The sequence below is a fragment of the Oryzias latipes genome, chromosome 6, assembly GCF_002234675.1.
Source record: "Oryzias latipes chromosome 6, ASM223467v1".
Classification (NCBI taxonomy): Eukaryota; Metazoa; Chordata; class Actinopteri; order Beloniformes; family Adrianichthyidae; genus Oryzias; species Oryzias latipes.
In genome coordinates, this window is record NC_019864.2 from 9035629 (window position 1) to 9047993 (window position 12365).

At 41.0% G+C, this 12365-nt stretch overlaps 1 protein-coding gene across 2 annotated transcripts in view; it reads right to left on the reverse strand.

Annotated features, from left to right (window-relative positions):
* LOC101166847 (dispanin subfamily A member 2b) overlaps nucleotides 1-10152 on the reverse strand; it is a 21372-nt gene extending 11220 nt beyond the window's left edge. The window contains exons 1-2 of one of the 2 annotated variants that reach the window (XM_011475837.3): nucleotides 9836-10138; nucleotides 9061-9604 (exon numbers count right to left, since the gene is read on the reverse strand). In XM_011475837.3, coding sequence (XP_011474139.1) covers nucleotides 9404-9604; nucleotides 9836-10066 — 432 coding nt within the window. In that variant the 5' untranslated portion in view covers nucleotides 10067-10138 and the 3' untranslated portion in view covers nucleotides 9061-9403. Of the gene's footprint in view, nucleotides 1-9060; nucleotides 9605-9835 lie in introns of those variants that run through there. The other variant, XM_023955626.1, reaches the window with a different exon arrangement.
* Between the last annotated feature and the right edge of the window lie 2213 nt (nucleotides 10153-12365).

Below are 12365 nucleotides of genomic sequence, written 5' to 3' on the forward strand. Positions count from 1 at the left end.
GGTCTCTCTAAGTTTTCAGACCGGTGACCTGTCCAGGATGTCCCCTGCCCGCAAGTGGCCGGGATAGGCTCCAGCAGCCCCATGACCCTAAAGGGATAAAACAGATTAGAAGATGAATGAAATACATTTCAATATCAGCAGGAAATATACAAACTGTAAACCTTTTTAAAAAATCTTTATTTATTTGCAAAATCTTGTCCTTTTGCCATTATGTTGTAAGAAACATGTACCGTAATCATTTATCATTCAATCATTCATTCATTTCCCCCCTGGAAATGCCGACATGAAATGAATTATGGGACACTTCGCACAGTCGATGTGAAAAAGAAAATGCAATCTCCTCTTTGCATTTCGCATTGATTAAGTCACAGAACAAGCGGTGTTTGAGTAAACATTAAAAAGGATTTTGGAGAATTTTATCTTTGAGTTAAATGATGCAGTTACATTGTGAAAATGAAAAAGCATTTCTGCTTAAAAAAAAAAGTCAAATACCATTTTCTTTATCATTTTAATTAAGTTACAGAATTACCGATGTTGAAGAAGAGAATGAAAGTGGTTTGGCAGATTGCTTTTTCTTTTCAGTTTTGAGTCAATAAATGCAGCTTCATTTTGAAAATGAAAAAGCATTTCTAGTATTGACTTTTATTTTTGATTATGTTACAGTAATGCTTCCATAGTCATTCCAATTCAGGGCTCCTATCGTCCTTTCCGAGGGTTGCCAGATCCTGTAAAAGATCCGTCTCGCCACCTACCATCAAGGGGGGCATGCAGATGTCAGAGGACTCAGACAGCGACTCCCCATTCGGAGGTCCTCCGGCGGGCTTAAACAGTGAGACGTGGAAGGTCGGCGAGATGCGGTAAACATGGGGCAGCTGCAGACGGCAGGACACAGGAGTGATCTTATTGACAATCTGGAATAGATCCACATCCCTGGGACTGAGTTTCTTGCAGGGTAGCCATAGCTGAAGGACTCAGGTGGAAAGCCATACCCACTGTCCGGGGCCCAGATTGGGACTCTCCCGTCTGCCTCGATTGGCCTGCACTTGGGTTTAGCAAATGGCTTGCTGGAACTGCACATGAGCCGCCTCCTATGTCTCCTCGCAGCAGCAAAACCACTCGTCCACTACTGGCAGCTCTGTGGGTTCTCCTGACCAGGGGAACAACGGAGGTTGACCCCCAAGCAAACACTGAAAGGGCAAGAGAGCCCCGTGGTCATCTTCTTTAAGTTCTTTAACAGTGAAAAATCGTGAAACCATGACAGGAAAACCTAGTAAACTATAAAACGGTTTGAAATTGTTATTTTGACTTAAAGTTCCTGTTAATCAGTTCACTGGTAAAAATTGTAATTAGTACATTATTTATTTGGAAAAAATACATAACCCTGCTGTAAAGGACTTGGGCATTGTTATTTTAACGGAAATTTTCCATAATGCTTATAACAGTCAAACACTGTCATTTTTACAACTTTTTACTGACAAAAGCACAGGTTTTTATGGTGAAATGTTAATGTGCAGTTGCTGTGATATGTTGTGTTTTTTGCAGGAATTTGAGAGTGGGCTAAAATGAACTACCTTATTTTCAGGACCATAGGGCGCACCGGGCTATAGGACCCGGTCTCAGTTACGGGGGATTTTTCATTCTTTGACACATACAAAAAGCGCACCGGGTGTTAAGGCACGGGCACGTCAACGCACCGTTCAGACCCTTATGGCCTCAAGAGTGGTTTAATAAAAGAACCAGACACTGTTATTTTAGAGGAAACTTTTTTTTTTTTACTGTTCTCCCTAACTGGGTAATACAAACTGAATGCGCAATCACAGACTCACTTGTGCTCAGCCCCTGACCCCCCCCTCCTTGTCCTTCACACGGGAGCCGTAGTTCTGGGGGGTATTCCAGGAAGCATGTTTAAACTAGCCTGACTTTAAGCCTGAACTCTGGCTGAAATCCGCCTGAACTTGCTTACCCCGACTTGGTAACCCTGGGTTAATGCACGTGCACGGAAGGTACAAAAAGACATTCTCAATAGATCGCCGATTTCTGGCGTCACCATGGAACTTGTGTTGTTTCCCTTTCGGCTTTTCCCATCAGGGGTCGCCACAGCGAACGAGTCGCATGGTAAACTTGGCAATGTTTTACGCCGGATGCCCTTCCTGACGCAACCCTCTCAAGGCAACCGGGCTTGGGACCGGCACGGAGGTAGAGAGGGGAACACGGCGTCACCATGGAACACACACACATATATATATATATATATATATATATATATATATATATATATATATATATATATATATATATATATATATATATATATATATAACTTATCCAATTTTGCCACCTTAAATGAATTACTTCTATTGGTAAGAAATAATTGAGTAAAATTTAATCAACCTAATTTCTAACGTCTATTAAACTCAATAATTGTTTATACAACTCAAATTTATGTATTTATCTAACTAAATGTCATATTACTCCAATTCAATTAATATTTTTTCCATCTTAATTAATTATATTTCTTGATCTCTCATATGTCTAAGTATGAGCCGGCAGATATGCTCATTTTTATAACAATAAAGAGGACGGGAAAAAATGCACATTGCGCACAAATTCATTAAAGAATGTTTCATCACTGTCATTACAGTTCTTGCCTGAAGGGGTGCTATTTACAGTCATCATCCTCTCCTTCACGCTTACTCATGGTGCAGAGACATAAGCACAGTAGGACTAAACAACTCAGCAAAACATGGCACAACACAGTAAAACAGCTAAACAACGAAACACATTTGGTCACAAAGCAACACTTAAACCATAATCCGTCCAGACAGGCAAAGGGAATGATATCTACAATCCTTTGCGGTGCCGATCTAACAGCAGCATCAAAGTTACACCTACTTGATTGAATTAATTTGAATGAAAGTAAAATAACTGTCTGAAAACTGCGTGTTATTTTAAAACTGACTTAACAAACAAATGATTTATCTTAACTGAAGCAAATAACTATGTTAGATAAAAGTAAAAAAGTTTAATTTTCCAACATCCATATGTGATCTTATCATCCTCTCACGGTGGAAAAAGTATTATCTGAGCTTCTTCATCCACTAAATCATCTTCAAATGGACATGCCATGCTGCTTCACCTCTCTGTAAACAAACTAACCTTCAACTAAACCTGCTCCTGACCAGGGGCCTGTTTCAGAAAGGAGGTTAAGTGTAAACTCTGAGTGCGTTAACCCTGAAATCAGGGAAACCCTGGGTTTTCCGTTTCAGAATGGAAGGTTTGTTAAACCAGAGAAAGCAGAGTAAGTCAAACCCGTTTCTGAAAGAGAGGTAACTTATACTCGGAGTCAGTGTCCATGGTTACTTATGCTGTGAACCTAACCTGGTCGGGAGCAGGTTTTATCCTCTAAACTCAAGGTTTCTGCCGGTCCCCTCCCCTTTTTAAAGACTAAGCGGTATTTTTCGCTTTAACCTTCATTGCCCACATTTCCGTCACACAGAGACGGTCTAAGTGACAAGAATGGCTTGTCCTTTTTTGGAGGACCCAATAGACGAGGAGGCTGCATTAATTCATAGAGAATTACATTTACGTCGTGCGAGGATTTTGAGATCTAGACTCGATTTTTTGTCATTTCCCCATATGTTTTTGTTTGAGCGTTACCGTTTTTCGTTGCAGTCAGTTACATATATACAATGAAAACAACATTAGATATGTATTGCTATGTAGATGTTTCATATGTCAAATATTGTCAACAAAGCCTACATCCATGACATGCTCAAATTTGACCTGATTGAATTATGTTTTTATACTTCATTTTTAGCTGCTGCCATATTCTTTTAATTCCTGCAGGATTGCATCTACATGAAAATGAAATCAGGGACATTGAATTAGATTAATGTAACAATTACTTTTTGGAAACACAATTTGCTAGCAGTGCTTACTTTCTTAATCCCATATAAACCTATACCACTTGATCAATACAAGGGTAGACATAAGCTCACTTTTAAAAACACAATTGAATGTATTAATATTAAACTGACCAACGTTTGCAAGAGGGGAAGGTTAACAAGAAAGTCCTCTAAACATTACCGACGTTAAATGCATTTTCCCCCCGATTGGTTCTGTACACTATGCAGCATTTCATGCATTTACACCAGGAATAACACTTCAAAAGTACCCCTAAATATCGCCATTTTTTATTTCACACCTTACGCTATTTAAAACGGTATTACAGCCAATATTTTATAACAATGATTTAAATGCAAACTTACGCATTAACTTGAGCAGCTATGTTTTCCCACGCTAACTGTCTCTGTTTTGCAGATGCAGCGGTGTTGCTTTTCTTCCGGAATATGTGCTCATATTCACTGTAACTCTGGAGCAGCACGTCAAGTTCAGCTGGCGAAAAATAAGCAGACCTCTTTTTTTCCACGGTTGCCATGGTGACTCGTGATATCTGCGCTCCATTGATAATGGCTTCTTATAGTAGCGGTGCGGACGCTTAACTCCGAATCAGTCCACTCAGAATTGATTGACCTAACTCCGATCAGCTTCTCTGAAACAGAAAACTCAGTGTTGTTAATCTCTCGATTGACCAACTCAGAGTTCAAGTTTAACCTCAGAGTTGGTTGAACCTCCTTTCTGAAACAGGCCCCAGCAGTTTAAAGAGGCTTCAGCTGTTTTGTAAACAATGTTGTGGAGACCCGGGACTTAGCCCCACCCATGGCCACTAAGACTCATGGGAAGTGTTGATTCCCACACCATGAGTTAGGGAGCTGTGAAGAGAGGTGACGTTCATGTTGTTACAGTGTCAAGTCTATGTTTAAAACTGAAGGTTGGGAAATGCTGGGATCAAGTGTGAGGTAACTAAACCGCTGCTCAACTTGTCCACATTGAACCTATCCCTGTTTGAGAGCTCCCATAGCTATTAAATGAATTTATATATTTTTTCATTTTATTAGGGTTTTCACTCTTACTTTTTATTACATTGAATCTTAGTCTTGTGCTGAAGTGCGTACTTTAACGTCCTTTGAAGACGCTTCCTTAAGTTGCATATTTGAGAAGGTTTTGACTTCAGCTCCAAGCTCACCCCCTGCAGGGACACTTCTAAGGCCATTTGGAAGGCTGGGCTGTAGGTCTGACATGGACCATAAATTACCATCTCTGCGACTGATTGTAGCTATGGGAACCTCTCCAAGGGCCTGTTTCAGAAAGGAGGTTAAGTGTAAACTCTGAGTGCATTAACCCTGAAATCAGGGAAACCCTGGGTTTTCCGTTTCAGAATGGGAGGTTTGTTAAACCAGAGAAAGCAGAGTAAGTCAAACCCGTTTCTGAAAGAGAGGTAACTTTTACTCGGAGTCAGTATCCATGGTTACTTATGCTGTGAACCTAACCTGGTCGGGAGCAGGTTTTATTCTCCAAACTCAAAGTTTATGCCGGTCCCCTCCCCTTTTTAAAGACGAAGCGGTATTTTTCGCTTTAACCTTCATTGCCCAAATGTCCGTCACACAGAGACGGTCTAAGTGACAAGAATGGCTTGTTCTTTTTTGGAGGACCCAATAGACGAGGAGGCTGCATTCATTTGTAGAGAATTACATTTACGAGGATTTTGAGAAGACTCGATTTTTTTTTTCACTTTTAGCTGCTGCCATGTTCTTTTAATTCCTGCAGGATTGCATCTACATGAAAATGAAATCAGGTACATTGAATTAGATTAATGTAACAATTACTTTTTGGAAACACAATTTTCTAGCACTGCTTACTTTCTTAATCCCATATAAACCTATACCACTTGATCAATACAAGGGTAGTGTTGCAGTGTGTGTGTGCTGAGCGGGGTGCGATCCACGAGAGACAAGGGGAGGGGCGAGTGCAGGTGCAGATGGGGGGGGGGGGGTTGAGTACGGAGCAGAGGTGTGTGCTTGGTATATATTGTGTGTTCGGAGGACGGACCACTTAGTTAAATAAAGAGAAGGTGTCATTCTCAGAATAACTGTTTTGGAGTCATTCTTAATCCGCTCTGGAGGTTGAGGGTTTCCAACGGGAAGTGAACCCCGAAGGAGAATTCCCTTCGGCCCTGAAGGAAATCTCCCCTGCGCTTCTGACCACGGAAAGACGAGAGAAAAGAAAGGAGAAGTCTTCGCGCAGCGAAAGGTTCAACAGTAGACAAAAGTTCACTTTTAAAAACACAATTGCATGTATTAATATTAAAATGACCAACGTTTGCAAGAGGGGAAGGTTAACAAAAAAGTCCTCTAAACATTATCAACGTTAAATGCATCCCCCCCCCCCCCAGATTGGTTCTGAACACTATGCAGCATTTCATGCATTTACACCAGGAATAACACTTCAAAAGTACTCCTAAATATCGCCATTTTTTTATTTCACATCTTACGCTATTTAAAAAATTATTACAGCCAATATTTTATGACAATGATTTAAATGCAAACTTACGCATTAACTTGAGCAGCTATGTTTTCCCACGCTAACTGTCTCTGTTTTGCAGATGCAGCGGTGTTGCTTTTCTTCCAGAATATGTGCTCATATTCACTGTAACTCTGCAGCAGCACGTCAAGTTCAGCTGGCGAAAAATACGCAGACCTCTTTTTTTCTACTGTTGCCATGGTGACTCGTGATATCTGCACTCCATTGATAATGGCTTCTTATAGTCGCGGTGCTCACGCTCACCTCCGAATCAGTCCACTCAGAGTTGATTGATCTAACTCGGATCAGCTTCTCTGAAACAGAAAACTCAGAGTTGTTAATCTCCCGATTGACCAACTCGGAGTTCAAGTTCAACCTCAGAGTTGGTTGAACCTCCTTTCTGAAACAGGCCCCAGGCGTCCGTTCATGTGTGGAGAACAAAGCTCTAGGATCGACTCCCTGCGGTGAAAGTTTCTTCCACCTATAGAGGACCACATGTGGAGCGGACACCAGATGCTATGATTCCAAGTATGGACTGAAGGAAGTAGGCGGGCTCCTCTGTCAGCCAATCCGAGCGGACAGAGGCGGAGATTCAGCCGCCATCATGCTTCCAGGGGAGGAGATTCTGACCACATGTTTAAAAGTCTTCACTCAAGGAAGTTGCTTTGTCCCCAGACAAGCTGCATGTAAATTCGCATGTAGTTTTCTTACGTCTTGCAGGCCTTGGATTTGGGAACCCAGATCGATCTGTTTTATTTTGTTTAGAGCTCTTTGTTAGGGACAATAAAAACTCTTAATTTTATTCCGTTCGCATTTACTGGTCATTCTCGGGACTTTAAGAACAAGCATGGAAGAAATCTCAAAGCGACAGATGTCTTCGTTCCTTCACTATCTAAAACTGTCAGTTAGTTGATACAGGCATCCCAATAGATAATAGAAAGTTAAGACTTTTAAGTTACACAAAAATGGTTAGCAATTCCTTTGCTTATCTAAATGTAATTTTTTGTTCATTTTAGGGTGAAACATTGATTTTTCTTCAAGTAAAAACTTTTTTTTTCAGAAGTGAGATATTGAAGGACAACGTTTTTTTATCGTGAAAACTAAAAAAATACGTTCTTACAGTAAAAATGAAAAATTGTTTTACCGTAATTTTTAATGTTACTTTTCCGGCAACCACAGCTGCCACGGCGTTTTTACGCTAAAAACTACCATTTTATTTTTACAGTGTACACCAACACACACACCATAAAACCAAAAGGTAAAAACAGGATAAAACCAACTTAGCACCGGTCCGGTGGAAGGGCGTGGCACTTCTCGGAAGAAGAGAGTCCGAGCTCAGGGTGCAGCCTAAAGCCCACTGGCAGGAGCTGGGGCACCGTGGCCTGGGGTTGGCAGCCATAAGATGCAGTTGTAACCAGACACGCTCAGACTGTTCAGACACTCAATGCCCTGCTGCAGAGAGGAGAGTATCCTGGGGGGGTAGAGGGGTAGAGCTGGCACCCCACATAACTGCTGTGCAATAAAATTAGAGAAGCCAATCAAAAACAGCAGTAGTGACTGCTGCTCCTAAATACAAAAAAAATCTGTTAAAACCCAATTAATAAATATTAAAACCAAACAGGCAGAGGCTCAAACCAAACAAACGGATCACCTGATCAGTGTGGAGAAACTCATCCACGCCTTAAGCTCACTGGGGCAAAGAGGGGAGCTCCAGATGCCAGAGCTCTTTTTCTAGCTAAAACAGCAATTTGTCTAAAAACCCAAAGCAGATTCACAGGGAGACAGCATCACCACACTTACCAGGAAGCACAGAGGGTTAGCCACCAGGAAATGGGCGGGGTATGAGCACCAAACACAAGCGCTCAAGTGCTGGGCCAAACCATTTTTAACCTGCTCCCATGCACCTACTTTTAGGTGCATGGAAACATCTTGGTTGCCTGACCATGACACTGTGAGAACACGGCTTAATTTAGTCTCCAACGCTCCTGTGTTGGAGGCATCCACCTCCACGATGAATTGCATGGCTGGGTCCGGGTGATGGAGGATGGGCACATGGGTAAAGCTCTGTTTCAGCATCTGGAATGTCTGGAACAGTAGCTGGAGTCCTTAGTAGTTTGGGTGCGGCCTGAAGAAGAATGGAGAGGAGCCGCCATTGTACTGAAGCCAGGATTGAAACGCCGGTAGAAGTTGTCAAACCCGAGGAACCGCTGCAGTTCCTTCACTGTGGTCGGCTGGGCCCATTGCAGCACTGCCTCCGCCTTGCCCTGGTCCGTTGCCACGCCCCCGGCACTGATAACATAGCCCAGAAAGACCACCAAGGTTTTATGGAACTGGCACTTATCCCCTTTGTTCCACAGATGGTGTTAGATCATCCACTGTAACACCTGGTGGACATGCTCAACGGGCTCCTCAGACGTGTCAGAGTAAACCAGGATGTTGTCTATGTAAACGACAAAGGAGCGTTGCAACATGTCACAGAAAATGTTGACGAAAGCCTGGAACACAGAGGCAGCATTACAGAGACCAAAGGGTATCTCTGTGTTTCTGCTTAAGTGGGATTCTTAGATTGTCAGTTCTTTAAGCTTTTTAAAATAAAAAATGAAAACAGATTTAATTAATTAATAATACAGCACACGTGACTTTGTTTCATAGTCTTTAATTTTGAGTTAAAATACAGTTTCAGTTTTGTCATAAAAAAGCAAACTGTAAGAGCGTTTGGTTATAAATCTTCTTGCATGAGCTTCTTGAAAGCATTTTGTCAGACGTAAAAACAATCTTAAGTGATTCAGATGCAAAACAGCATTTCAAAGAAAAAATCTAGCAAATAGTAACAAAAAGTTTTAGTTTGTGATTATGAGAGTAAAACAGGTTTGAAAGTACATTTCTGCATTTGATCTTTTCAAAAATGGGAGTGAAACGGTGAAATCTCAAAGCAGCATCTCTAATTTCAGAGCAAAATTCAAGCTAGAGTTAAAGACAACACTCATTTCCAATAATTTCTTGAACCATACTGTCCATAACTGTATCGATATGATGACACTTGACTTGCAATAACAGCAACGACAATAATGACAATGATAACTGTGATGCACGCTATGATGGTGGCTGCAATGTTGAGACAGCGAGCAGTGGCGCCGTAGTGACGGGCGCCTTCCAGGTCTCCGACTACCTTCCGGTCTCTGGACTAAAAAGACAAGAAAATAATAGAAACGTGTCAGCAGCATCCAGAAAAAAACCTCCAGACATGAATATTCCCCACAATCACATTTACAGAGTCAAAGAAAATCTACAAGGAAACTGATTTTAGTTGTGTGACCCAAAATGGAATCCTGTCATTATATGTTGTAACAAACATACAAAGAATGTGAAAAATAAGTCTCTGAGGAAAATATCTGAAACGTTAAAATGAACTCACCTTGATGGAGAAGATGAGAGCTGCCAGTCCCAGGCACAGTGGGTTGGAGTACAAAAAGCAGCAGAGGGACCAGATGATGTGGTCCTTTGGGGGCTCAGCTTGGAGGACAATGGTGTTGTGACCCCCTGCAGCTGTGGTGGTATGAAGCTGTCCGGGGTACATGTGCTGTGGTGTTCCCTGCAATGGAACATCCTCGGCAGATAGAGGTGCATTTGGGTAAACAGGATTCATGGCTCTTGGTTTGGCAGCAGTTCCAGGTGTGTGTGAGCTCCAGGAGTCCACGGCAGCCTTTGAGATTTGATTTCCTCCAGACGTCTGAGGTTTATGCATTGCAAGAACAAGAAAACACCAAAAGTGGGGGGGAGGGGGATTCGAAGATCATTACTATGCGACTTACTTGCAAACTGTAAAACATTTCAAATGACTTGTTTTTATTCTTCAAAAGTAATCCCTAGAATTATAAAGCTTAACATGACTCCTATAATACGTTTAAGTTTCTTTTTTGTAATACCTGCAAAAACACAACACTCTTAAGGGTACTGCAAAGAATTTCACTTTTAGTGGAGGGGTTATGTGGGGATGAAAACTAATTGAAAATGAAAATATGCCTTGTAGAATGTGTCGACATGAATAAAAAAAGACTGAAACTGTTTAAACTCCATAAAAAAAGGTTTTGGTTGTGTGGCAACTTTTAACTGTTAATTCTTTTCATTAAACCATCACATTTGTTTGACAGTCTCTGTCTCTCACACAATGATCAATTTCTTTCATACGATTTCCTGGATTATTTTTTATACTCTGTCTCTCACAGTTGAAGTGTTTTTATTAATGAACATCACAGGTCAACCTTGTCTTTTTAAGTGGAACAGCTACCAGAGTCAGTGGGTGACAAACTTTTTGAACCTCATCCTGGATGACTTTTGTGGCATCTAAAAACAAATTGCAAAAGATTTCAGAACTCTCCTTTATGTAAAACATCTGTCAGTCCTTTAAGGTTGTTGACACCGTTTTAATGTTATAAAAGTTAAGTATTAGCAAAAATATGATATAAATTTCTCGACAGAGTGTCATCTCAAAGGAACTCTGAGTCCTTGTGTTTTCCTTGTTTTTACAAATGTATTTTCACAACGATTTAACCCTTGACGTGTTTTCCCTACCATGACAAAGATGGAAAGATTTCATGTAATCCATGGACACCAGTGAAGATCACAAATCATTGAAGAAAAAAGGTTCAGCACACTGTCTAGTGGGTCTAGATGACCCAACTCCCAATGTCAAAGTGTCTAGGATAGCACAAGGGTTAAAGGTGGCAGGGCAGATCCAAACCTGCAACATACTTTGAGCTAAGAGGGCCATTCCATCATAAGCTGTTGACACACAAGGTGTATATCTGAATAAACCCCTTTTCTATTTGAGGCTAATCTTTAATTATATTAAATAATTTGAATGTCTTTCTTTTTGGACCACATGAGAAAGAGAAGCAAGACTGGGATAGTAAAGATTGAGGACTATATGCCCATAAGACAAGATAAGATAAGAGAAGATCATAAGATGTTTGCTCCTAACCATCACTACAAATCAAGTTGCTCACTTTAACCTGTCAGACCACTTCAGGACATGACCAACTTGGAGTTATTCAAAAAAAGACGCAACATCAAGTCATGAAAAAGAGAAAACTGAAGAAACCACATCCTTCCTGCAACAACGGCTCCTCACCCTGCAGACAGCTCACACTTTGTGAATCAGATTGATTCCAATGTGAAGTGCGACACATGCTTACCACAGTCACAGTGTGAACCTTTGCCAAGTCTACACCTGCTACATCTGCCCTGAAAGAACCTGCAAGTGTTCATCGCATGACACGCCTTGGGTGTGTCTGCTAACCAAACCCGAGATTTGTGGAATGATTACTTAGATGCCAATTGTTTAAACACAGTTTAAACACAATAATAACACAAGTGTCCAACCTAACTTTGTTACTTTGGATGTTTTTACCTAAAGTGTCTTAATGGTTATCTTTACAATTGTGCAGCACTTTGGATGTCTGGCAGATGTTAAAGCGCTACATAAATAAAGTTGATTGGTTGATTATCTTGTTTTGGTCACAAACTTGAATTGGTATGATGTCCTAGTTTAAGTTGGTCGACATTTTAGTTTTGGTTTTGTTTTGCAAGAAAAGCAGATGCTAAAGCGAAGAGACGCAGATCATTCACTTGAAGGTTCCACTACAAATGTTCCCCAACAGGCCACCGTAGGAACGAGTAGCGTTTCTTGGACGGAGATAAGATGTTGTTAATGGCAACACATTGTTTAATCCCTGATTCACACACAACTTCTCAAGATTTACAAGAAATCTACACAAAGAAACATCAAGCACTCAGTGTTCTTTCCTGTTTCTGTTCTGTACATCAAACACCTTCATCGGTTTAAAGCGCTATTGGGTGTGAGGTTGCTGTGAATTCCCTGATCATTTTGTAATACACTTTTATGCATTTTTATAAATTGTATCAGCTGTTCAGGGATTCTGCTT